The 26,679-nt window shown below is 56.4% G+C and overlaps 1 protein-coding gene across 1 annotated transcript in view; it reads right to left on the bottom strand.

Moving 5' to 3' along the window:
- Window positions 1–26,679, bottom strand: part of SORCS2 (sortilin related VPS10 domain containing receptor 2) — a gene marked incomplete at both ends in the record, with an annotated part of 417,103 nt that overhangs the window by 36,403 nt on the left and 354,021 nt on the right. Inside the window, 6 exons of the mRNA XM_080697785.1 lie at window positions 1,808–1,910; window positions 5,041–5,187; window positions 12,723–12,902; window positions 20,328–20,417; window positions 23,160–23,278; window positions 26,116–26,180. Of these exons, the coding sequence (XP_080553911.1) occupies window positions 1,808–1,910; window positions 5,041–5,187; window positions 12,723–12,902; window positions 20,328–20,417; window positions 23,160–23,278; window positions 26,116–26,180 (704 nt within the window). The remainder of the gene's footprint in view (window positions 1–1,807; window positions 1,911–5,040; window positions 5,188–12,722; window positions 12,903–20,327; window positions 20,418–23,159; window positions 23,279–26,115; window positions 26,181–26,679) is intronic.

Below are 26,679 nucleotides of genomic sequence, written 5' to 3'. Positions count from 1 at the left end.
CTGGGGACCCCCCACTGACGTGGCCAAGGGGCCAGTGGTGATAACTAAGAGGCCAGCCGGAGCTCTCATGGGACTGCCCTCATGTCCTCCTGGGCCGGGAGCATCCTCCAGGGGCGTCCGCAGGCTGGGGCCAGGTCAGCTGCACCCATCAGCCCTTCCTCAGGCCCAGGGCTTCCTCCCTCACATCTGGACACCACCCTGAGCCGCTAGCCACACAGGGGCTGGACAGACAGGCACGGGGGAGCCACGGACATTCAGTTTACTTCACGGGAGACTTCAGTCAACCCGAGGACCTGAATCCTCATCTACTAGGGGCAAGAAAGGTCAAAGAGGAGGAACTCAGGAGCTTTAGGCCCCGGGACTCTAACCGGGATGGATCCTCTCTGGGCCCAGAGGTCCCCACCCAAGGTGGGCTCCTGCCCACCACCGAGCGTCCGGGGAGCTGGAGGAGCTTCCGGGGGAACGGTCTGCGTGTGGACACTGCGGGTGAGGGGTTACCTACGCTGAGCTCGCACGGGTAGGCAGAACCCGCATTGATCCACTGATACTCCACCCAAGCGGCAGAGCCGTCTACACTGGCCACCACGGCGCAGGACCCAGGGACCCGAGCACACAGAAGAATCTCAGAAGCCCTGCTAGTGGCTTTCTCCACCTGGGTCTGTCGTTCCCTACAGGAAGCCCACCCGCTCACCTGACGTCCAGGTCCCTGTGGTCAGAAGTCCAGCTACCCGGTGGGCTGTCCTGTTTCCCAACCACCTTCAGTCTTCCTGGACACTCATGCTCCCTCTGCTGCCTGGAAGACCCTCCTGCCGTCTCGACTCAGCCATTCATTCATTCATTCATTCATTCATTCATTTGCAGCTTTGGAGGGTCCATCCTGGGCTGGGGCTCACACCGGGCGATGCTGAGGCTTGGATGTGGTGTTCTGCTTAGAGCCGGGGGTCTAAGTGTAGCTTCCACTGGCCGCTGGCTGCCTGCCTCATGCTGCAGCTGGAGCCAGGCTCCCAGAAGCACGGGCTCCAGGCGGTGCCCCTTGGCGCTCACTCTGACAGGCAGGGGCATCCTCTCAGGCTGCAAAGCCTCGCCCTGACTTCCCCACACACCAGCCATTACCTAGCCAGGCCTTGCTTTTAATTTTGGATGGTTCTTATGATTCCAGTTTCATCGTACATCTTTGCTTGATCAGTGCACAGCAATGATCCCAGGGATCATGGCTTCAGTGGGAGACAAACACACCCACAAAGTATAATTTTAGGTTTTAAAAATGTTCAAGTTGTATGCATGTCTCTCTCACCTGCTAGAGTCGAATTTTCTTTAGGAATCCAGAAAATGTCAACCATGAAACAAATCTCTTCCTTCTTTCCTTCCTTCCTGCCTTCCTCCCCTCTTTCTTCCCATCCATCCATCCATTCATCCCCTTTACCTTACACGTCCATCCATCCCAACCACCCATCTGTCCATATCCATCTATCCATCCATCCTCCATCCACCCCCCACCCATCGCTGACCATCCATCCACCCATCCATCTATCCATCCATCCACCCATCCATCCATCTATCCATCCACCCATCCTCCATCTATCCATCCATCCACCCGTCTGTCTGCCCGCTCTCCTCCCTCACGCCCACGCTGCACCACGCAGTCACCCCTCAGGGTTTCCCTGAGGGCTGAACTTTCTGGAGAGCGGTGGCACTGCCCCTAATGAACACAGCACAGCCCACCATGCCACCATCTTTCCCTTGAGAAGGGCACTTCCCTGGGACTGCAGCAGCACCCACCCCGGAGACCGTGGCAGCATCCACCCACCTGCGCCCATGATGAGGCCCGGAGCACTGTCCTTGGTGTGCACGGTGCCCGACACGTAGGGGTTGTCCGCCCAGCGCAGGTGCAGGTGCAGGCGGCAGTCCGGCTGTGAGGAGGAGAGAGGGTCCATCAGCATGTGGCAGGCATGTCCTTAAGAAACCAGGCTTGCGGCCAAACCTGTGCTGTGGGTTCTTGGTAAGAGGTCAGGGCCCGGGGTGCCTTGGAGGGGGGCAGGTTTGAGGCTGATGGCTAGACGGAGGGCAGGAGGGACAAGGGTGCTCAGAAGGCCTTGCCCGGGGGGCCAGGGGAGGCAGAAGTGGAGGGGACCAGCAATCTGGGGTGCCCCTTCTCTGCTCTGGATCGGATACCCCTCCCTCCACACCTGGCGAGGGGAGGGCTCACATGGCCTGGGTCCTGGCAGGGTGGGCATCCCAGCATGGGTGCAGGGCTGGGCAGGGCCAACCGGAGCTTGCACAGACCAAGCTCACATTCATTCATTCATTCATTCATTCATTCATTCACTCAATCTTTCTTGGGGGGCCTGGGCTGGGAGTGTGGCTCAGTGGTGGAGTTCTGGGTTTCATCCGGCATCACAAAATAACAAGGTCTTTGCCCAATTACACCTTAACCCTGGGCCTCTGTGGTTGTCTGGCAATCAGAGGATGGTTGTGGGACCCCCTTAAGCTCCCTCCTCTCTTTGAGGGACAGAGGGGACGTCGTGTCTTTTCTCCTCCCTCTGATGACCTGAGATGCTGGGCCTCGGGCTGGCCAAGCCCGCCTCGATAGTAGAGGAGCCCCTCAGGGACCCCAGGGGACCAGTGGACATGAAGGGGTTGTGGGGTTTGTGGGGCCTGGAGCCTGCTCAGCCTTCTCCCCCAATTCAGGCAATTCCATGGGGCGTGGGTGTCCTGTCCTGCCTTCTGAATGGCTGTGTGTCCTTGGGAAGAGTGCTTGGCGTCTCTGTGCCTTGGTTCTCTTTCTGTAGGGTGGGGCGGTACCCTCTACCTCAATAGATCATTCAGTGAGCACAGCAGGATTCTGGGGTCCAGCCCTGTCCGGGGCTGCGTAGCTACTTATAAGAAAAGTAAACGTTTTATTTGCCCGCTTTTAAATCTTGTGGGAAAAAATCTCTAGTTTATAAATATCCTAAAACTAGGAACCCCGAGGTCCAAGTTGTGTAGGTGGTGGTGTTAATTTTCAGGCAACTTTGGGCTAGGTTTGCTCCTCTTTAGAAAAGACTCAGAAAACTAGCTGTCCTCCCCTGCCAGGGTCCCATCCAGTCCTCTCGCTAGGGTGTGATCGGCCCAAAAGAAATATTTCCCTTTGTTTTATTTTTTTTGGAGGGGGGAGGGATAGAATGCAGGGCCAGTCTACCTCTGAGTTACACCCCAGCCCTATTTTCTTTTCATTTTAAATTGGTCCCACTAAGTTACTGAGATGCCTCAAATCTGCAGTCCTCTTGTCTCAGCCTCCCAAGTACTGGGATTAGAGGCTTGCACCACCGGGCTGGGCCATTTCGTGTTTTTAATAACACTTTCTCCTAGCCATAACTGAGTATGTTTTACACAGACTGTCCTAAAATAGGGCCAGGGCTTTAGCTGGAAAAAAAAAATAATAAGACTGCAAGGAGATACCTTCTGGGTGCAACCAGCCAGGCCTTGTTTCAGTCTTAATTCACATCTGTACCTTCCAAGCATCCTGCCCGGAGCAGCAATCCTCTTGTGATGAGACATGAGCCCGTGGCAGCGGGCCTGCAGTGGGCGGGGACCCTGGGAGCGCCCGCCCGTGGGCCCTGCCTGCAGCGTGGTGTGGACGCCCAGCAGGCTCTCCACCCGGCCTCCTCTGCACCAGGCTCTGCTTCTGTCCTGCGCACTTGGGCGCACCGCCCGCCCGCCCCAGGCGCACACTTGCTGGTTCGCTCCTATTTTTTATTATTTTAGGGCTTGGACATAAATCTCGGGAAGGTTACTTCCTCACTGAGCTGTGTAATTGCAGACAAGAATCTATTCTTAGTGAAAACTTTCTTGACAGATTATTCTGGCTTAACTTTGCGATGACGGTTGGAAAATTAGCCCCTGCACGGCAATGCGGCTAATTAATTCTCCACGCAGGCCGACGGGTATGGTGAGCCTCTGTGGAGGCTGCCTCCCTGGAGGCCAGGCCACCTCCCTTGGCTCTCAGGAAGTGTTCAGCCACGATGGCCCCGGGGCTTTCAGGTGTCGGTAGGAGTTTGTTGGATAAGGAAAAGGGAAAGGGTACTCTGGGCTTCGGGGACAGAGTGGAAGAGTTTGCACGCCCTGCCCGCGTGCTCCGTGCCAGGGACTGGTGCGGTGCGCGGGCCTCTGCGTCGCTTCATTCTGGGATGGTCTTTATCATACACAGTCCCTAATCCACAGACTCAGCCATTGGTTGACTTGGCCGAGGTCCCAGTCAGTAGGTAGTGGAGCCTGCAGCCTGTGCGGTGCCTGCTCTGGATTGCACCCTACCCTGAGCAGCCCAGGGCTCGTGGTGAGCTCCCTGCGGCATACAAAGTGGTGGTGTCCCACAGAGGGCACCGGGGACCACGAGAAGCCACTCAGCCTCTGTCCCCTGGCAGCGCCGGTCCCTGAGGGCTACCCAAGCCAGGGCTTCCAGGGAGTCCCGGATGCTTTGGGGCGCTTCCCCACTTCAGCCACAGGGCTTGGGAGCCCACACTTGTGCTCCTGCCAGACGGCACAGCGCAGGGAGCTCGGAGCCACATGCTCGGCTGCTGCTGAGGTGGCCTGTGGTCTCTGATGGCAGGTCTCACAGGTCACTGCCTCTCGCCCCCGTGGGCACGGCACACTCCCTGGCCTTGCAGACGCAACACAAGCAGGCTGGGAGGGGGCTTGCCTGTCCCTGTCTAGCCCCTCTGGATGCTGCTGGCACCCTGGGAATCGGCCTGCGCTGGCCCCAGGGGAAGGAGGTGAGACAGACAGACAGCAGTGAACAGCAACTCCAGTGTGAGCGAGCCTGCCAGCCCGCAGAGCCGCCAGCCCGCACGCCCACACCGTGGGTCTGGGGGTGAGTGCTGGCCCTGGGGTGGGGGTGGTCCTCAGTGAGGCTCTAAGCTCACTGACAAAGCCCTGCTCCATCCTGCCTGTAGAACAGGTGGCTGAGTGTGGTGTGGCCCTTCAGCTGTCCCTGCTCTGCCCCCTGCCAGAGCCCGCAGCAACCCAGGCCTACCACAGGGGCGGCGCCGTGGGCAGGACACTCACGGGCTGGCAGTTGGTGGGCTTCCCGTTCATGTCGGTGCTGGGCGGCCTCAGGTAGTCCCAGTCGCGGCCCTTGTTGTAGGTTATGAGCGTCGTTACCTTCCCATCAATTTTTTGGTTTGCCAAGAAGACGCCTTTCACCCCTCTGACCTGGGAGAAAACACAGGGGGCGTGAGACCCTGCCTCAGAGCTGTCAGATGGCAGTGTACCCCTGTTCCCCAAGCCCGTTCCCCAAGCCCCTCACTCAGCTCCTGTGGACCAGGCACCAGCGCGGGGCAGTCAGGCCTGGGGCCGGGGATTGGGACCCGCACCTCGCAGGACGCTGCTGTCTGCTCTGGGCCTGGGTGCCGAGCTGTCCCCTGGGATGGCCAGGTGGTGAGGACAGCCCTGATGCCCCGACCTGCCTGTGCACCCAGGTCGCCCTCCCCACTCCAGGGCTCAGCACTCCTCACCCCGTTTCCATCAGACCCGCGGGGCCTGATCAAGACATTGCTTCCGGGCTTTCTCTGAGGACTCCCAGCTCCGTTCCCGTTAGCAGAGACCAAGGAGCGAGGATGGGAGGGTCCGCACTTGCCCCACACACCCCGATGGGGCCTGGCTTGGCCTTCGCTGCTCAGGGCCCAGCTTGCTCCTTTTTTGAGGGTCCCTAAGAGGCCCACGGCAACGACCAGCGCATCCAAGGGTGGATGTGAAGTGGACCCCGGGAGATGTGCATGTTTGGACAATTTCATCCAGTTAAACCTAATAATTCCCTCACAGAGACCGTCTTTTTTACAAGTTTCTGATTACATGGAAACTCAGACTCATATTTACTGAGACCAGGAGTGTGGCATGAGCGAGCACAGGAGCCCCCGTCGCCCACGCCTCCCGTGGGCAGACGCTGTCTCTGCCTCTCTGCACACAGCATGTAATTATATTTCACAAAGCACCTCAGGAAACTGAGGCTCAGAGAGTTATGTGATTTTTCCCAAAGCTCCACAGCCAAAGATTATAATTATGCTGATAGAAATAACACGCAGCTATTAGTGCTTTTGATGTGGCAGGCGTTGAGCCTAATATGTGTCATCTTGTTCAATTCTTACAACTCCGGGAGGTCGAGGCATGCGCAGTTCCTCCATGTGTGGGTTGCAAGGGCCTGGCATGTGGGTGGTGCGTGGATGGGTGGGTCAATGTATAGTATATGGATGGATGAATAGACACATGGCACATGATCAATGATGGATGGCTCATGGAGGAGCGGATAGATGAGTGGATGAATGGGTGGAATGATGAGTAGGCAGATGAATGGATGAATAGATGGATGGGTGAGTGTATTCATGGATGGATGTGAGTGTATGAATAGATGGATGTGAGTGTATGAATGGATGGGTGTGAGTGTATGAATGGATGGATGGGTGAGTGTATTCATGGATGGATGTGAGTGTATTCATGGATGGATGTGAGTGTATGAATGGATGGATGGGTGAGTGTATTCATGAATGGATGGGTGAGTGTATTCATGGATGGATGTGAGTGTATGAATGGATGGATGGGTGAGTGTATTTATGGATGGATGTGAGTGTATTCATGGATGGATGTGAGTGTATGAATGGATGGGTGAGTGTATTCATGGATAGATGGGTGAGTGTATTCATGGATGGATGTGAGTGTATTCATGAATGGATGGGTGAGTATATGAATGGATGGATGGGTGAGTGTATTCATGGATGGATGGGTGAGTGTATGAATGGTTCAATGGGTGGATGAGTAAGTAGGTAGGTGGATGGATGAATGGATGAATGGGTAGATGGATAGATGGGTGGGTAAGTGAATGGATGAATGGATGGATGGTTGAGTATATGGGTGAAAGGATGGATAAAAGGGTGGATGAATAAATGGGTGGGTAGATGGGTGGAGGGGCGAATGGGTGAGTAGATGGATGGATGAGTGGATGTATATATGTGTAGATGATGGATGGATGGGTGGATGGATGGATAGGTGGATGGATGGATAGATGAATAAGTGAATGGGTGGGTGGATGGATGGATGGATGGCTAGGTGGATGTATGGATGGATAGGTGGGTGGATGGATGGATGGCTAGATGGCTAGATGGCTGGGTGGATGGATGGATAGGTGGATGGATAGGTGGATGGGTGGATGGATGGATAGGTGGATGGATGGATAGGTGGATGGATGGATGGATAGGTGAATGTATGTATGTATGTATGTATGTGTCAATGGGTAGATGTTTGAGGGGCAGATGAGTGGGTGAGTGGATAGACGAATGGATGGGTGGGTGGACACATGGATAGATGGATGGATGGATGAATGGATATATGGATGGATGGATGGATGGATGGATGGATGGATGGATGGATGGATATATGGATGGATGGATGGATGGATATATAGATGGATGGATGGATGGATGGATATATGGATGGATGGATGGATGGATGGATGGATCATTGGGTGGATGGTCGATGGGCAGATGAGTGGGTGAGTGGACAGACGAATGAATGGGTGGGTGGACACATGGATAGATGGATGGACAGTGTGTTAGTTTTCCGTTGCTGCTATAATCATCACAAACTCAGTGGATTCACACAGCACCAGTGTGTTCTCTTCCAGTTCTGGAAGTCAGAAGTGTAACACAGTCTCCTAACCTGCTGTCCAGGGTGGGCAGGGCCGTGTTCCCCTCTGGAAGTTTCAGGTTTTCCAGCTTCTGGGGGCCGCCCACAGGCTCTGGTTTTTGGGTCTTTTGCTTCACCTTCAAAGACAGCAACATGGCACCTCTGTGCCCACTGCCACATCTCCCTCAGTGAGTGCCTTGTCCCTCCCTCTTCCACGTTTAAGAGCACTTGTGACTCCACTGGGCTCGTCCAGATCATCCACAGCTATCGTCATCTCTGCTGGTGAGGAGCCTCGGCTCTTCCTGCATGTCCATGCAGCGTAACACATGTTGCCTCCAGGGTTAGGAAGGGATCTCTTTGAAGGGGCACTGCTATGCCGAGCACAGTCCACTCCTGACTCCCAGAGATGTCTGGGTCTCTCATATGAAATATCCTCGCCCCATCCCCAGGTACCCCAGAGCATCATCTCATGATAGCATTAATTCAAAGTCAGAAAAGTCTCATTGAAATTTCGTCAGCTCAAAAGCTCCAAATCTTAGTGTCTAAACCACCCACATGGGTGTGCTCTGCAGAGCTAGAATCCATCTGTGAGTCTATGAAAGTAGAAAACGGGTTTTCTGCTTCCTTTTGGACAGGCATAGGATAATCCTTACAGATATTCCAGTTCAGAAATGGAGAAAGTGGAAAGGAAAAAGAAGGTCCTGCTCTCAGGAACTCTTGAAACCTAGCTGGAAAGACTCCGATTGTCTTCAAGGTTGGGGGCACTGTGTGTGGAGTCCAGTGGGCCGTCCTTTCTTTTTTTTTATTTCTTGCAGTACTGAGGATGAAAGCCAGGGGTACTGTACCTCCAAGCTACACCCCTAGTCATACCTTTTTAGTCTTTTTAATTTTGGAACAGGGTCTCGCTGAGTTGCAAAGGGCCTCGTTAAGTAGCTGAGGCTGTCTGCGAGCCGCGGTCCTCTGGTCTCAGCTTCCCAAATGCTGGGATTGGGCCGTCCTTTCTTTTTTGTAGAGAGCAGAATGTGTTTGCAGCTGATTAGTTTTAGACTGTTCTCTGCCCGAAGAACCGTGGGGTCCGATGGCCTCCTTCCATGTGGCTGTCTCTACCCCACAGCCTGAGCCCTCTGTTTCTGTCGGTGTTCCATTCTCAAGCGCCAGGTGGGGCTCCTGTTGCTGTCACTGAGATGCATCCCGCGGGCGGAATCCTCCTGGGGACCCCATCTCTGTTTTGTACCTTCCCCTGAGCTTGCTGGGGGCAGTCACATGCCTGAGCGTCTCAAAGATCCTCTGGTGTGACTGGGCATTCTGACCGTGTGCGCATGTGCGTGTTTGATGGTACTAAGGATGAAACCTAGGGCATTCTACCTCCGAGCTACACACCCAGCCCTATTTTTTTACTCTTTATTTTGAAACAGAGGTGCACTAAGTCGCAGAGGGCCTCGCTAAGTAGCTGAGACTGGCCTTGAACCCACGATCCTCCTATCTCAGCCTCAGGATTATAAGCCACGTCACCACGCCCAACCTGGCAATGCAGTTTTATGAAGGTGTGAGTTCAAGGTGACTGGCTAGACCTGGTGCTTTTTTTTTTTTTTTTAAACTTGCTTTCTGGCCATATATTTTGCTTTCAGCAACCTTTGTGGTTGGATAAGCCAGGAGGTTATACCGAAGAGCCCTGATTTCTTTTTATTAAAAAAAAAGTTTAAAAAGCTCTGTTTCCTTCCTTTCTCTTTACAGTGATCAGCAAGCAGAAACCAGGCCGCGATCTCTATGCTTTGCTCAGAAACCTCCTCAGCTAAACACCCAAGTCCATCACTTACACGTCCTGTCCCCTCGATAACCGCAGGACATTTTTCAGCTAAACTCTCCGCTGAGCTGCAGCAAGACGGCCTCCCGCATCTTCCAGGCGTGAGCTCTTCTCCTGAGCCTCACCAGCAGCGCTTCCAGAACCTGTTTTTCTACTATCAATCTGTCCAAGGCAATCTAGGCTTTGCTATTATGCACCTCAAAACTCTCCCAGCCTGCCAGCTTCAAAGTCACTCCACATTTATAGATATCTGTTGGAGCAGTGCCTTGTTCCCAAGTACCAAAACCTCTATTAGAGACACTGCTGCTATAATAAATTATCTCAAACACAAGTTTAACCTCTTGTCGTTCTGTAGGAGCCCAACAAGTAGCTACCAACCGGGGCTCTTCTGTGGCTCTGGGACGGTCTGTTTACCACACCCAGCTTCGGAGTCCACTTCATCCCTTGGTTCCTGGCTTGGCCTCGTCTCCCCAGTCACATCGCCATCCAACTCTCCTTCCCTGTCTCCTTCTTCCACTTTTAAAAATTTTCTGAGCCGGGCGTGGTGGCGCGCGCTTGGAATCCCAGTACTTGGGAAGCTGAGACAGGAGGATCGCAGGTCCACGGCCAGCCTCAGCTACTTAGGAATGCCCTCTGCAATTCAGTGAGACCTTGCTTCAAAAGTAAGAATATAAAAATAGAGTTGGAGGTGTAGCTCAGAGGTAGAATGCCTCTGGCTTCAACCCCCCAGTACTGAAAAAAAAAAAAAAAGCCTTTCTGAGCCAGGAATGATGGTTGGCTCAGTACTTGGGAGGCTGAGACAGGAGGACCACTGTTTCAGGCCAGCCTCAGCAAGTAGTGAGGCTCTCATCAACATAGTGAGATACAGTTTCAAAATAAAACATAAAAAAATAGGGCTAGGGGGATGTAGGGCAGAAGTAGAATGCCTCTGGGTTCAATCCCCAGTGTCTGTCTGTCTCTCTCTCTCTCTCTCTCTCTCTCTCTCTCTCTCTCTCTCTCACACACACACACACACACACACACACACACACACACACACACACTTTCTGATTATGTTGGGCTCACCCCAAACAATGCAGGACCACCTCCCCACTTTAAGCCTCATTTTTTTTTTTAATAGGGTTTGAATCCAGGGGCCATCTACATCATCCCAGTCCTTTGTATTTGTTATTTTGAGACAGGGTCTTACTAGGTTGCTGAGATGCTCACTAAGTTGCTGAGGCTGGCCTCGAACCTGAAATACTCTTGTCTCCGCCAAGTAATGCATTAGAGGTATATTCCACCGCACCCAGCTTTCAGGCCATAATCTCATCGAAACCGGCCTGGTCTTATTGCCACAGGCAGGTGGAGATAGGAGCCAAGCCGTGCATGCTGCTGCAGGGTCCTCTGCTCGGGCCACGGAACCGGCCACAAACCCAATGACTGAACCTCCTTTACCCGTGTGGACAGTGTCGGGGTGTGAGGCCAGGGCCGTGGTGCTGGCCCTGCCCCAGTTCATCAGTGATGGCAGAAGTCACACACACAGGGGTGGAAACCACTCTGACAGCAGCTTTGAGTTCTTGGCTGGCGGAGGCTCAAGGAGCAGGGAGCAGCCCCAGAGAGAGAGGCAACCTTCTGAACAAGACCTGGCTGCCCCAGGAGAGCCTCGTGGCCAGTGGAGGGCCAGCTGGTGCCCTGCTGGGTGCCTGGTCCTGCAGGACTCTACGCCGGCTGTGGCCTGTGGTTGGTGGGCTGGGCTCTGGCTGGTGAGGGGTCGTGGGGCAAATTCCTCTGCTTCAGCCTTGGAGTGCGGTTCGGGCTCGGGACGGCTCTGTGACCCTGTGCTGCAGGATCGTCCGAATCTGATCATGGACACGTGGTTCTGTGTGTACCGTCCCTGCAGGGGCTGGGCAGCAAGCAGGGAACTGCCCTTGTTGCCACCTGCATGGCGGTGGGGGGGGGGCCTCACCTGTGCCTCAGTGACACAGGCCACGGGGCCTGCCTCTGCCCTAAGGAATTGAGTGCCCCGCACTTTCCCCCCGTCTCTGCCCACTGTCCTCCAGGCTCACGGCCCCTTTGGGAAGCCCCTACAAGACGAACCCATGAACAAAGGCAGAGTCCCCCATGTCGTAGCTGGACCCCACGGACCTCTGCCCGCTTGCTGACCTCTCACTGTGGTCCCTGTGCATGGGCCTGTGCCGTGATCCCTGGGGCCATGGCCGCAGCTGGGAGCCCGTCTTTCGGCTGGGGGTGGATGGCACTGTGACCTGACCTTGGAGTCAGGGCGTGGCGTGTAGTGTGGACCTCCCAGGTCTCCTGGATGGAGCCGGCGGGCGCCATGCCCTGCCAGACGCGCATCCTTGACGCCTCTCCGGTTCCACTCTGCTTGCCCTCAGCTTGCGGTGAGACCCCGCTCTGCCAGGTGCCCAGTGCCTCCTGGATGCCGCAGGACTGAGCTGAGGTGGTGCCTGGCGGTGCTCCATCTCCATCTGGAGACCCAGGAGGATGCTCTCACACTGCAGTGCGTCCAGGGAACGCCTGCGCCGCCGGCTGGGGAAGCAGCCTTGACAAACGGGCTCACTGCACACCACAGCTCACACCCTACTTTCCTGGGGACAGTGGTGCCACAGTGCTGCCCACAGCCGAGGTGCGGGCTGAAGCCTGCTCCCGCTGTCTGTGTGGGCGCCTCACGAGCCCATACACGCTGTGGTCCCAGCAGGCAGGGAGAAGCCTGGTGCCACGCCAGCCGCCCAACAGTGACTTCCCAAACATTCTGCCCCCTCGGCCACTTGTGTGTCCAGACTGGCCCAGGCCTTCCCAAGGACGGGCATGAGGGGGAACTTGCTGGTGAGAGACAGGGGCCAGATGGTGAAGGACCGAGGGGAGAGGGATAGAGCGGAAGAGACTCGGGGACAGAGGAGCGGAAGGAGAGGTGGGGAGGCCGCAGCGTGGACAATCTCGGTACAGAGCTCAGGTCTCAGACCGGCTCCCAGCCAAGGCTGGGAAACTGCTTTGTAGATGATGGTGGTGGGTGTTGAGCGGAATTCTGGGAGACAATCCCCAGAAGAGTCCCTCTGCTCATTGGCAAACATCACACTGTGTGACCACTGTACGCTGGACTTCACTAAATACAGCAAGTGCTGGCTCTCACTCAACACTGCCCGGCAACGTCTTCTCGGCATAAAAGGCCCAAACGATCTGGTCCTCACCGGAGCCGCACGCATACCCCGAGAACACAGCGCGCTGGGGATGGAGACAGGGAGGGCGTGACCCCGGCCGCGGCGCCCACCTCGAGGATGTCGATGACCACGCTCTCCTCCGCCTGCCGCGAGCTGCGCACGTGCTCCAGCACGAGGGCGTAGTGCGCGCCGCGCGGGTCCGACTGGTACAGGTTGTAGGTGTCCGTCTGGTACCACTCCTGCACCGCCAGAAACACCTGCTGCTCATCCGTGCTGACGACCTGCAGGTCCTGGGGAGAGGAGCGCAGGGTCAGGGTGGGCTGGGCCTGGGCCGACTTGGGGCTCAGCCGGTCCAGATCTGCAGCCTGCCGGGCTCTCCAGGGCCCCGTGACCTGGGCAAGTGGCTGCAGCTCCCTGGACCTCCATTTTTTTTTAACCTCTATAATGGAGGTGACATCTGGACCTTCCACAGCAGGAGTGGGGGGCCTGAGGACACGCCCCCTCCCCACCTTGGCAGGCAGTCTGTCCTTCTGTCTGCAGTGGGAGGAGTTCCTCCAGCTCTCCAGGGCGCCACAGTGGCTGGCAGGTGGGCTCCACTCTTACCTGAGGGCCAAGTATCTTCTTTTTGTTCATCCCACCCTTAATTATTAAGCACCTGCCCTGTGCCAGGCACCAACCCGGGTACGGGGATGCAGATCCCGGTTTATCGGGTAAACCTCTGAGGTAGACGGCGGCAGGGAGCAATCCCCGGGCTGATCCTAGCACGTCCTGTCTGGGGACATCTCCCCCCACCCCAGAGCCCGGCTCTGTGAGCTGCCACGTTCCTCTCTCTGTGTCTGCCCTGCACCCCGCCTCAGCTGCGGGCAGCCAGGGAGTGCCCCCCCTGGAAGGTGAGCTCTGAAGGTGGAAACGCCAGCCCAGGCCAAGGCTTCCAGCCTCAGTTTCCCCTTCTGGGAAGGCAATGCCTCTGTGGGCTCAGCTCAGTGGTCTTGGGTGTCGGTTCTAGAATTCAGAATTCAGAAAGAAAAACAAAGCCAGTGACATGGGAAGGGCCAGCAGGCAAGCCTTGGCCGCTGAGTCCTTTCTCTCCCGGCTGGTGCCCGGTGCTGGGTGGGAGCTGGGGGAGGCGGCACGGTCCCATGCCTCCGCTGTAAGGGCTGGAAATCGGGCGCCTTTGCTCCACCCAGGGGAGGCCGGGCCCGCGGGCTGTGGGTGCTGATGTGAGGTGGGGCACAGTCAGATGGATACGTGGAAGGCTGGTGTGAATTCACACACGGCCTCCTCTGTGCGTGGGCCAATGCGTGCGTGGCCTCAGAGTCTGGGACACAGTGACGAACGTGTGACAAGCCTCGGTCACCTGCCGCGCCCCTCCAGAGCGCGGTGCACGTGTGAAGCGCTTAGCTGGGGCTCCCCCAGGGCGGTTCGCAGGTCTTCTCAGGCCTGGTTACAGCGTGCCCATTCACTACACGGGAGGCACCTCCCCTGCCCTGAAGACTGTTTATGAGCCCCGCTTTTCATGAGCACATGATATGCCGTTTGTAGACGCATAGTGCTTCATCGAAGAGCTTCCCTGCGGCTAAGCCTTCAGCCTCCAACCTCACCACAAGATGGTCACGGATGCTCTTACACAGAAAGCCTGCCTCTTGGGTCATTTCCTTAACATAAGTTCTAAAAAGGAAACTGCTGAATTGGAGACTAGGGACATTTTTAAAGTGCTCGGTACATGCTGTTAAGTGGATGTCCTGAAAGTTTACGCGAACTCCTTCCCCCAGCAGCTCACCTCGCTCTATGTATAAGGGTATGGAGACAGGTTGTTTAAATCCTTGCTGGTTACAGACTAATAAATACTATACAAGTCTTGCAAAAACATTGCATTTACTTTGCTTCTTTTTTTTTTTTTTAAAGAAGGAAAGCAGAACACGCCTCAACTCTGTCGCTGAAGGACACGGAAAACTCTCACGTCTATGTGTACGTATCTGTGTGGCCCAGGGAGATATGTAGGAGGGAACACCTGCTGGTCAATAAGTGTTACCAGGTATAATTAGGTTTGCTGTAAATAACAAACACTGGACAAAGGGGAGGCAGCTAAAAAGGATGGACACTCATTTCTGCTGCTAAGAGAGTCCAGAAGAATCCAGAGTGGAGGCTTGACAGTCACCAGGGCCACACAAGGTCATCACTGTTTCATGACACGGCCCCCATCCTCATGGCCCCCAGACACTGTACTGACACACAGGTAGCAAGAAAGGGAAGGGAGTGGAGAACACCTGGGCCTTACCAGGGAGCTCTCGGAAGTCTCATATGATAACCCCATTGATACCTCATGTAGCTGCCAGGAAGGCTAAAACTTGGGGTTTCTGGACTCAGAGAAATGCAGAATGCACGCTGGGAGGCCTCTGAGAGTTTCCTCAGTTACTCTGAAAAACAAGGTCATCAGAGCAAAAGGGTGGAGCGGCAAGCAGGCAAAATTATATGTGTATAGTTATACATGTATGTATTATGTATGTGCGCACACATACATATATATGTATGCAAAAGTTAAAAACAGTTTTAGTAAGCACTAAATAAGAGAAATTCATCCCTAGATCTTTGTATACAATTCATGGAAGTTGAATGAACCAACACTGCTGCCATGGTTTGGGTCAAAAAATGTCCCCCCAGGAAGCTATATTTTGTCCTGGGGCCCTCCCCTCCCCTCCCCCTCCCTCTCTCGGTTCTGAGCTGACTAGCTCCCCTTCACTTCTCCCTTCTGCCATCATGTTGCTTTCTTGAAGCCAGCCGGTCATGGACTGAACCTCTGAAACATAAGCCAAAGTAGGCCTTTCCTCCCGGGTCTTTCTCCTGCCAGGCGTCCTGCCCACAGCACCACAGCTGAGGAACTCGCTGCCGTCGCGTTCTGAATATACGGCTCCTGCTCTGGCCTCCGGGGCTCCTGCTGAGAAACCTGCGGCTCACCCTCGCGAGGGCTGCTGGTGCGCGACGGGTCACTTCTCTCTCGCCACTTTCAGGATTATTGTCTTTGGCTTCTAATGACTGAATCGAGAGGTGTCTTGCGTGGGGTTTTGTGTTTATCCTATCTGAAGTTGGCTGGCCTTTTTAGGTACTTCTGCTCTGTGTCTCATCGGTCTGGGAAGACGCCGCTGTTATTTCTTTAAACCACCTCCCCGCCCTTCCCCTCTCCTCCTGCGCCCACGATGTGTCTGTTGGTCTGTTCGGTGACGTCCACAAGTTCCCCGTGGGCCCGGCGCCTCCTCTCCCGCCGTCTGTTCCTCAGACCAGGTCACGTCGGTTGTCCCGTCTTCAGGTTCCTCTGCCGGCCCTAATCGGCCTGTGAAATCCCCCTAGTGAATTTTCTCTCCAATTACTGTTCTCACAATGTCCGCATCCTCCTCACGCTCCGGTCTCTGCATTGGCATTTCTGCTTTGTCCGCAGGCTGTTTTCTTGCCCCCCGCCCCTGCCTTCGGTTCTCCGGGTGCCGTATCTGAGTGAGTCCCGCGGCCCCCGGCTTCCTCAGAGCCTCTCTGCTGATCTATTTTTGTTTATCTCGCGCACAGGTCCTGCTGTCCCGTTTCTCTGTGTGCCTCGGGATTTTACTGTTGAAAACTGGACATGTAAAATGAATGAGACGAGAACTCTGAAAATTAGACGACGCCTTTCACCAGAGTTGGCCTTTTTGAGGGGGGCACTAGGGATTGAACCCAGTGGTGTTCTACCTCTAAGCTATACCCCAATCCTTTTTATATTTTATTTTTTGGTGGTTTCTGGGGCGGAACCCAGAAGATTTCTACCTCCGGGCTATACTCCCAGACCTACTTTTTATATTTTATTTGGAAACAGGGTCTCACTAAGTTGCTGAGAGCCCCACTAAGTAGCTGAGGCTGGCTTCGAACCTGCGCGATCCTCCTGTCTCAGCCTCCCAAGCGCGGGATTACAAGTGCGCGCCACCACGCCTGGCTTATATTTTATTTTGAAACAGGGTCTTGTTAAGTTGCTGAGGGTCTTACTAAGTTGCTGAGGCTGGCCTCAAATCTGTGATTCTCCTGTCCCGGCCTCCCAAGTACTGGGATCACAGTGATACATCACTGTGCCTGGCTATAGTTTTCATTCTTATCAGAATCAAGATATAATTTATATTTATGTTTATATATAGTTATATTTATATGTAGTTTACATTATATATATATATAGTTTTCATTCTTAGCAGAGGCCGGCTGGCTCTGTAGTGAGGTTCAGGCTGACCCATGAACACAGGTTCTTCTCAGAGCCTGCACTTCTCCCTGGAAAGGTACCTTGACATCTTACGTCTACTGGAATAGATGGCCTAGTTTTGAGTGTCCTGGTCCTTAAATGTCTGGCTCCCAGAAGGAAAAAAGGGAGGAGATGACAGGGAAGGCCTGGCCCTTTAAGTGCCCTGGAAGCCGGGCAAGAGGGCGGGATGAGCCGCAGCTTCCAGACTGAAAGCTAAAATCAGCAAGCTTTACCTTGCTGGGTCCACAAAGCCCAGAGGCTGCAGGCCGCAGGACAGACTCCAGAGCTCCAGAGCGACTGGACACAGGATGGGGACACGGGCAAGTTCTGCCGGTGCCGGGCTGTCCGGAGGAGGCAGACCCGGGCTTCCTGCCCGCCTTCTCCCTGGCATCGCTGCCTCCTCTCTTAGGGCCTATCCGTTTTATTTAACTTTAAATACCTTTATTCAAATACAGGAATAGCGACTATGAAGTTAACTTGCATTTACCATGTTCTTGTGGATGTTTATACATGATCCAGGATCATCTGGGTTTTCTTTTCTGTTTATTACCTTGGGTATATTTTTTCCCTTGGTTAGGGAACTTGGGTAGTTTTTCTTTTTAATCATTACAAGCAAACAATTCAAGCAAAAGATATTGACACCATAAAAGCTATTTGCCCTGTAGAGCTTTCATAGGTAGGGAAGTTATAATCGCAAAATGGTGTCTTTCTTTTCTTTTCTTTTCTTTTTTTTTTTTTTTTGTGGGTCTAGGGATGGAACCCAGGGGCATTCTGCCTCTGAGCTACACCCTCAGCCCTATTTTTAATTCTTTATTTTTTTTGGTATTTTTTGTTTGTTTGTTTGTTTGTTTGTTTGTTTTTGGTGGTACTGGGGTTCCTGGAAGCCCTTCTACCTCCGGGCTACACTCCCAGACCTATTTTTACATTTTCACTTTTGGAAACAGGGTCTCCTAAGCCAGCGCGCGCGGCTGGCTTCGAACCTGCGCCATCCTCCTGTCTCTGCCTCCCAAGCGCGGGGATTACAAGCGTGCGCCACCACGCCCGGCTTAATTCTTTATTTTGAAACAGGGTCTCACTGAGTTGCAAAGGGCCTCACTGTCCACGCACCGCGATCCTCTGGTCTCAGCTTCCCGAATGCTGGGATGACAAGCGTGCGCCGCCACGCCAGCTCGCATTTCATCTTTTAACAGTGAAGGGAAACTGAGGAACATGATAAAACACAGAACTTGGCAGAGGTGCGCCCAAACTCGCCTGCCCTATCCGGGGTGGGGGGAGGCTGCGGCCCCTAGAGGCGGCCGAGCCCCACGGGCCCCACGGGTCTCCAGCCTTCACCACAAGGGCGGGCGGACTTTACCTTGAGAAAATTAAAAAGTACCTGCAGGCACAGATATGTTCATTGTAACACTTCATAATTACAAAAATAGAAATAACCCGAGGTCTACACCGGACTCCACTAAACAAGGACTCAAGACCCCGGACTCAAGACCCCGGCTCAGCTAAATAAGGTCCAGTCTCTTCCGCCGAAAGTTCTGCAGCCGTTTAGAAAGGGCGTCACGTATAAGAGTCCTTACAGACAGGTCCAGGGTGTCGGGAGGAAGCAGCCCTGGGGACGGGGAGCCCTGCGGACGATCCCGCTACAGTCAGTCCCTTGGGCTTGTGGCCAGGGATGGCGGACAGGGATGGCGGACAGGGAGGGAGGCCGGGGAGAGCCCGCCACCTCTATTACTCTTGTTCTCAGGCCATTGAAAAAGAGAGAGGGGGCGGGGAGGTGGTTTGCGGGGAGGAAACAGGCAAAAATTACAAATTCACCATAAAACAACACAATCTGATTAGGAAATTCAATTAGCCCATTCTCCAAGTCCTCGGCGCGAAGGCAAGCTGTGGCGCTGCTGAGCCGAGAGGCAGCGGCTGGCCGGCCTGGGTGACTCAGGAGAGCCAGGCACACGTGGCCATTGCTGAAGGTCATGAGGTCAGGAGCTGGGGCCACAGGCTCCTTGGGACACCCTGGGAGGCAGGGCCTGGCCTGGCCCTGCCCAGCCCCAAGCCGGCCGCAGCACACAGGGTCCAGGGCGGCTGGGCTCCAGCTGGGTCAAGGGCCAGACAGGGGCTTTTCAGGACACAACCCAGAGCGGTGCCAGGGAAGGCCTCAGACCCGGAGAGGTCTGCGCCCCAGGGACCCCAGGGCGCTGCTGGGCTCTCTACACCCCCTGCCCTCTTTTTTATTCTTTACTTTGAAACGGTCTCACTGAGTTGCACAGGGACTCACTAAGTAGCTGAGGCTGTCCACGAACACGATCCTCCTGTCTCAGCCTCCCAAATGCTGGGATTACAAGCGTGTGCTACCACACCCAGATAATTTTTTCTTTCTTTCTTTTTTTTTTTTTTAAAAAGATCTGGCCAGGCGTAGTGGCGCACGCTTATAATCCCTGCGCTTGGGAGGCAGAGACCGGAGGATCACACAGGTTCGAAGCCAGCCATGCTTCCAAATAAAAAGTATAAAATAGGTCTGGGAGTGTAGCCCGGAGGGGCTTCCAGGAACCCCAGTACCACAAACAAAAAGAAAAAAAAAGAAGAGCTGCTAATAAAAGCCTTCAAGGACTTTGCCCATTTCTGGCTTAGAACCATTGCAGCCCCTTGGCTCAGAGGCCCACAGCTGCTATCTCTGGGGCCCCACTCTCTGCCCCAGGACTTTTGCACAGGTACTGCTCTCCACCTGAGGACTCACCCCATGCTCCTCCCAAAGCAACTTTATTCCCATCCTTGGACTTCAGATAAAATGTGCCTACAGAAGTCTTGCCTGGCTGCTAGGCTTAAGTAGGCGTCTCTCTCTCTCCCTCCCTCTCTCTCTCTCTCTCTCTCTCTCTCACACACACACACACACACACACACACACACCCATTACTCTTTACCTCTGTTCCCTACACAGCACAAATCACAATGGGTAATTACTCCACACGTCTGTCTGTCTCCCTGGCTGTCTGCCAACCGATTCTGCAAACCCCACAAGAGCAGGAACGCGGGCAACGGGTTCTCAGCTGCAGCCCGGCCCGGCCCAGCTCAGGCCCGTGCATAGGGTAAGGGAGGCTCCTCCCATTACTCTAGATTACACACAGGGGATGGAGATCCCGGAGCAGCCCCGAGGCCTCTGGAGGAAGAGCGCCAGGGCAGGCCTTGGTCTCGCCGGGACCTGCTCTTGTGTCTAACAGCTGTGTGACCGCCAGCTGGTTACTCAGCCTCTCTGAACGCCCAGCGCCGGCAGGGTGGGGGTGGGAGCAGGGTCCTGAGGCTGGCCGGAGGCCGGGCGGCGGCAGTGGAGGGTGTGGGGGCCGGGTTTGGAGGTGGCACGGTCACACCTGTCCCTGCCCGTCCCGGCCTGGGCACCTGAGCACCTGAGCGGGAGTCCAGGGCCGGGCGGGCAGCACGGGCTCCGAGCCGGCCGCGGCGCCGGCGCGCGGGGCCCCCTCACCTTTGGCAGCGCGTACTTGGGCAGCTTCATTAGGACAAAATCACCGCGGCGGTAGGAGACGTAGTGTTTGGTCCGGTTGGTTGAAGTTGCCTAAGAGGAGGAAAGAAACTGGACTAGCGGGACTTGGTTCCCTGCAAGGCTCTCAGGAATGAAAAGCGCGGTGTTCAGCGGCGGGAACGCGCTGCCCAAATGGAGACTCCTTTTCGTCCTTCAAAGCCCCATATCAAAGCCCTTCTTCCAGGAAGCCTTCCTGCCTTGCCTTCCCTGAAAACTAACCTCTTTCCCCGTGCTTTTTAACCTTATCTGCTGCATCTGAATTAAAAACAAGGTGGAGAGCCAGGCAGTGGTGTAGGCTTGTAATCCCAGGGGAGGCTGAGACAGGAGGGTCCTGGTTCACGGACAGCCTCAGCTGCTTAGTGAGGCCCACGGCAGCAACTCAGTGAGACCCTGTTTCAAAATAAAAAAGACTAAAAAAAAATAGGGCTGGGGGTGTAGCTTGGAGGTAGAATGCCCCTGGGTTCCGTCCCTAGTGCTGCAGATGAGCCCCAGCCCCTGCCCTATTTTCTTTACTTTGAAACAGGGTCTTACTAAGTTGCAGAGGCCTCACTAAGTAGCAGAGACTAGCCTTGAACCTTTGATCCTCCTGTCTCAGCCTCCCAAGTACTGGGGTTACAAGCGTGGACCACCACGCCTGGCCCGGAAGGCAAAATTCAAAGCAGGAGCCTCCTCTGAGCCCTGAGCCAGGCTCTGCAGGGTCCCCCCACGATGCCCTGGGTTTACAGATGAGGAACACGGACCCTGAGCCGGCGCCACCCTCTCCCCTCCCTCTCCCTGGCAGGCAGACGTGCCAGGGCGAGGCTTCCGGGCAGTGAGCCTCGCTGACGCTCTGAGGCCCCTGCTGGGTGGCCAGCCGTGGGGCTGGCATCCCGGAAGCACCAGGGAATCATGGGAGGATGCTGCATGCTGCCATCCTGGCGCTGGTCACCGTGGCCCCTCACCACAGGCAGGGCTGCTGCGGGTACCGGACCCTCCTGGAGGACTGCCGTTGAGGGGGGCACCCTGAGGTCTTGGGGTGCTGCCTGCAGGGCCCCCTGAGTAGGGGTTCTGTGACCCTGGAAGCACTGGTCCTGGGAGCTCGGGGAAGGGCCCCTGGGGTGGGGAGGCCAGGCGGGCTTCCTGGAGGAGGCAGCGCCTGCTCCTGCAGAAGGAAGAGCCTCACCGTTGGATACTATGGCCATTGAACAGGTGGGAGGGGGGATGTCTCAGAGGGGGCCATGGGAGCTGCCGCCCCTTCTCAGCGTCTGCACCCAGGACAGGAGAAGCAGAGCCTGACCTGACCAGTCTGCGTTCACTGTGGAGGGCACTGGGGAGCTGTGGGTGGATGGTCAGTGAGGGCAAGACGGCGGAGGCAGCTTGGCCTTCTGCTGGGCACCTGGGGAACCAGCCTTGGAGACTGGGGCCCCGCCCACGGCCAGTCTACTGGGGGCGGGGCTTGGGCTAGGGGTGGGCCTTGTGGTTAGGGGTGGGCCTTGTGGTTAGTTGTGGGACTTTGGCTAGGAGTGGGGCTTGTGGTTAGGGGTGGAGATTGTAGCTAGGGGTGGGCCTTGTGGTTAGGGGTGGGGCTTGGGCTAGGGGTGGGGCTAGTGGTTAGGGGTGGGGCTTGGACGAGGAGGGGAGCTTGTGGTTGGGGGTGGGGCTCATGGTTAGAGGTGGGCTTGCCTTAGGAGCACATTCTGCCCAGTGTCTCCAAAAGACGGAGTGTGGTGACAGCGGGGCAGTGAGAGGCCACTGGGCACCTGGTGACTCTGTTCTCTTTCAAATTGTCGCCTTTTCAGAATGAGGGACCTGGAGCCTTGGGTGGAGCCCGTGGGTAGCCACAGCAGGTAAGAGCGGTCCAGGTTTAGCTGGGGTGTCCTCTGGGATCTGTGGGCCTTTTCCTAGCGGTGACTGCTGCCGCATCTGGGGTGAGCTTGTCCACCCATTTCACAGGTCAGTACACAGGTGTGAAGGCAGAGCAGTCCAAAGCCCGTGGAGAGGGAGCGTGGGGTCCCGGGTGCAGGCAGGAATGAGGCAGCCATCATGGCCCGGGGGCAGAGGCTCCGGTCTGCTGCCCTCAAGGGCTGCAGTGGCCCAGCCTGTACCAGCCTGCCGGCATGGTGACCCTTAGCACACTCTGACAGGCCCTTGGGAGGCCTCTGGGGAGAGGGCAGGGCCTGCACGTGAATCTTGTGTCCTGGGGGCAGAACGAGGCAGGTGGGTGGGGACAGAGGTCCCTGCCTCTGGCTCTATGGAGTTAGCGTGTTTGGAGCTGGGCACAGGGTGAAGCTGTCTGGGCAGGGCTCAGCTCCCCACCCACAGGGCAATCAAGCCACTGACTGAATAGCTGCTCAGGGGGGTTTCTGAACTGGCCTGGGCCATGTCACTGCTGAGCTGGGGGTGGCCGCGCCTGTGACGCGGGGCACCAGGGGAACTGGCAGCAGGGTCCTGGTCACTGAGGGTGGACAGCTGGTGGCCAGAAGCCACAGACAAGGACCAGAAACAGCTCTGATCTGCCACCCAGGCACCGAGGAGAGCACACGGGCAGAGTGAGTTGGGTGTGGGGACGCTGGTGTGGGCATCTGTGGGGTGGACGACACTCGGAGACCAAGGACTGGTGAACTGGAGGACTTTCTGGGGCTGCCGGCAGGGCAGTCACGATGTGGGGACACGGCCTGCCACACGGCACTTAAGAGGAAACAGCGTTTTATGCCTCTTTCTGAAGGATTCCATTCCCCGGAGCGGCTCACGCACCGTGTCACCAGTTGCTAACTGCAGAAGCCCCGAGCGACGCACCTTAAAGAAGATGTACTCGTCCTGCACGGTCAGCGAGCCCTGGTCGATGGGGCCGGGGAATGGCGCTGTCAGCGTCTGAGCCGAGCAGTTCTGGATCCGGCAGGTGATGTACTGAAAGCCTGCAGGGAGATGAGAGCGGCCACATGGCGCGTGGGACACCAGGGTTCAGACTGTCAGACTGCGGCTGACCAAGCAGCAGAGGCGCCCGTGCCTGTGATTAGCCCAAGCCGCTGGCGCCAGCGCCCTCCTCCACCCTGTAGGTCGGCTGGTTGGTGGGCTTGGATGTGTGGAGCTCTGCTGTGTGACGGCGCCACTGCTGCCTGCCAGGCCGCTCGCACTGACCAGGAGCACGCTGGGAGGAGCCCCGTCACCTGGGAGGGCCTGGGAAAACGCCGGGCAGCATCACCCATGGAGGGCGGCGCTAGACGGGGCGGGGGCAGGGCCGCTGTGTGTCCTTGTCCCCAAAGCTTGACGCAAAAGCTTTCAGTCGGTCAAATATTTAGGCTGAGCAAATCAGATCCCATGTGGCCAGACAGCGGCTACTTTTATGTCAAGTACCTCTGATCCCGGGCTTTGGCGCTCCGTCTGCCCAGCATGGAGCCATCTCGTCTGCTCATGTGTGTGGCCAGGAGGGAGCCTGGAGCGCAGGAGGCTCCTCTCCAGGTGGGGAGCCGGGAGTGGGTACTGCCACGGCCACAGCGGGACGCGCGGAGGCCACAAGCCAGGGGCGCGGCCCGAGGGCGGCACGGGGCAGGCCCGGCTGTGGGAGCCCTGAGTCCTCGACCACGCTGCCACGCACGGCAAGGCGCCGGCCTCGGGTCCCTGCACAGGCGACGCGCGTCACCGCTCTGCACCGAGCTGCGGCGGACACGGCACTCAGGAGCCAGGAGTCCAGGGCCACGGCCCGGCGTGCACGCAGCACCCCTGCGCTGTGGAGGCCTTCGGAGGCCTGTGGGAGCCAGAGCCGTGGCCGCCAGGGCCTTGGCACCCATCTGCCTGCCCACACACCCACTCATCCGCTCTCTCACTCACTCATCCACTCATTCACTCATCCACTCATTCATTTACTCACTCATTCATTCATTTACTCTTTCATTCATTCACTCATGTATTCACTCATTCATTCATTTACTCTTTCATTCATTCACTCATTCATTCATTTACTCTTTCATTCATTCACTCACTCAGTTATTCACTCACTCATTCACTCATTCACTCATTCACTCACTCCATCATTCATTTGCTCATTCACTCACTCACTCACTTATTCATTCACTCACTCACTCATTCACTCACTCACTCATTCATTCAATCATTCACTCACTCACTCACTCCATCGTTCATTCACTCATGGACTCATTCACTCACCAATTTATTCATTCACTCATCCACTCACTCATTCACTCACTCATTCATTCACTCACTCATTCACTCATTCATTCACTCACTCATTCACCAATTTATTCATTCACTCATTCACTCACTCATTCATTAATTCACTCATTCTCTCACTCCATCATTCATTTTCTCATTCATTAACTCGCTCATTCATTCACTCACTCACTCACTCCATCATTCATTCGCTCATGGGCTCACCACCTTGCGCACTCATTCCCTCACCCGCCTGCCTGGTCTTGCGCTCCAGGCCCCAGCCCTCCATGCGAAGGCCACCTGTCACATGTGCTGAGACGCTGTCGCCACACAGCTATGCCTGAGGCCGGACGTGGACACTGGGCTGGCGTGTGCAGAGCCAGCTGCGCTCTGGAGAGCAGACAGGCCGACCGAGGAGGCCGCCGTGGGCGAGGCGGGCAGTGGACATCTTGCTGGCCCTCAAGGGGTCGGCGTGTGGGGTCTGCTCAGGTGGCTGCGGCATCGGCCAGGTGTGTGCACTGGGCAGCGCTCCTGGGGACTGGGTGAGTGGACCAGCCCCAAGTGGTGTCCAAGGAGGGCGGGCACTGTGAAGCCCAGAGGAGGGGCTAGCAGGGTGGCCTGGGCGATGGAGAGGAGCCGGGAGGACTGGGCAGAGCACCACCCCTGGGGTGACAGCGGGGGCAGGTGGTCAGCTGGCTGAAGGGCAGTAGGGGCCGGAGAGCGGGAGGTGGGACCAGATGCTGAGAGCCGGCCCTGAGGCTCCGCAGGCTTCCTCCACTCCCAGGTGGGAATGAGGCGGCTTTGCCGGGGTGGGTGGCACCGGTCTCCCCTCCTGCACTCAGTCCTGGGGGCTTTTTATGCACAGATTGCAGCTGCTGGAATCCCTCTACCCCAGGACGCAAGCTGTGGGAAGGATCTAAGCTGCCCAGGTCTCCCTTGGGGACGGCCCCGCCCAGGAGGACGGGCCAGGTGGACGTGGCCATCAAGTGGCCCGTGGGGCCACCCCTCCCAGTCCTCCCTGCCACGCCAGGGTCTCGCTGCGTCTACAGGGATCTAGACCCAGGGCAGGGCCCCTCTTGCTCGTGGCTGTGTCCCCAGCAGGATCAGCCCTGGGCCCGGCCTGGCCTGGGGACTTCAAGTGTTTGTTGGATGGTAAACCCTGTGCTTCTCTCATCTCTCATGTCCCAAACACCCCGAGGTTCAGAACATTCCATGGCTATACGAGTCCCCGTGGCTGTAGACCTCCCCACGGTCCTGTGACCGAGCTCCTCCCACAGGAGCAGGAAGGCCTTCCTCAGCATGCCAGGACGTGGGCTCCGTGGTTTACAGCTGGCTGGGTGGGGTGGCCGGGCCCTGCTCCAGTGTGGGGGGCACAGGGAGGCCCTGCACCCCGCCGGCACCCGGCAGCTCCGGGCGGGGGCTGAGCGATCAGGAAGCACCGCGTGCTCAGGGCGGAACAAATCGCCCTCTTAATAGACTTTTCCACTGGAGCAGAGATCCGTGACTTCAATTTATCCCCAGTGGGAGAGCGAGTACATTAAAATTAAACATCATAACACAGCGAGGTCCCGGCCTCCCCGCTTACCTCCTCCGGGGTCCTGGGCTTCCATGTGGACCACGTTGGGGTCAGCATCCACCCCCGACACAGCCCTGGAGGAGAACAGGCCGAGGCTGCCATCAGTAACCGACTGCCAAACGCTCCCATGCGGAGTCCCCGGCCCTGTTGGCCTCGTGGCCTCCCCGGGTCTGAGGATCCAGGGACTCAGCCTCCCAAGAGCCCTCCTGCTCCTAGGGTAGTGAGCCTGGCTGGGGTGATGGCTCTCCCCCATCCATAGGACTATTTATAAAACACATGCTGCTTGATGGAGGCCCTCTGTCCATCCTGGAGGCAGCAGGCTGGGGCTGCCGGCCTCGTTTGTAGATCAGGCACTCGGAGGAGAAGAGCGATGGCCCCAGGCTACCCAGCCCTACTGGGATGGCTTGGATTCCGACCTCCCCAGAGCCCAGCTGCTGCCTGCCTTTCACCCCGCAGATGGGGGTCAGGCTGCCATCATGTGCCCCGGGGAGAGCTCTGCTTGGTGGCTGAGCCCTCCCCAGTGTGCCCGGGACGCCCCAATCCTTGTGTGGGGCGAGAACCCTGGGAGACCGT

Source organism: Muscardinus avellanarius, assembly GCF_963383645.1.
Source record: "Muscardinus avellanarius genome assembly, chromosome: 6".
NCBI classification, from domain to species: Eukaryota; Metazoa; Chordata; class Mammalia; order Rodentia; family Gliridae; genus Muscardinus; species Muscardinus avellanarius.
This window is presented reverse-complemented; position numbering and strand designations above follow the sequence as displayed.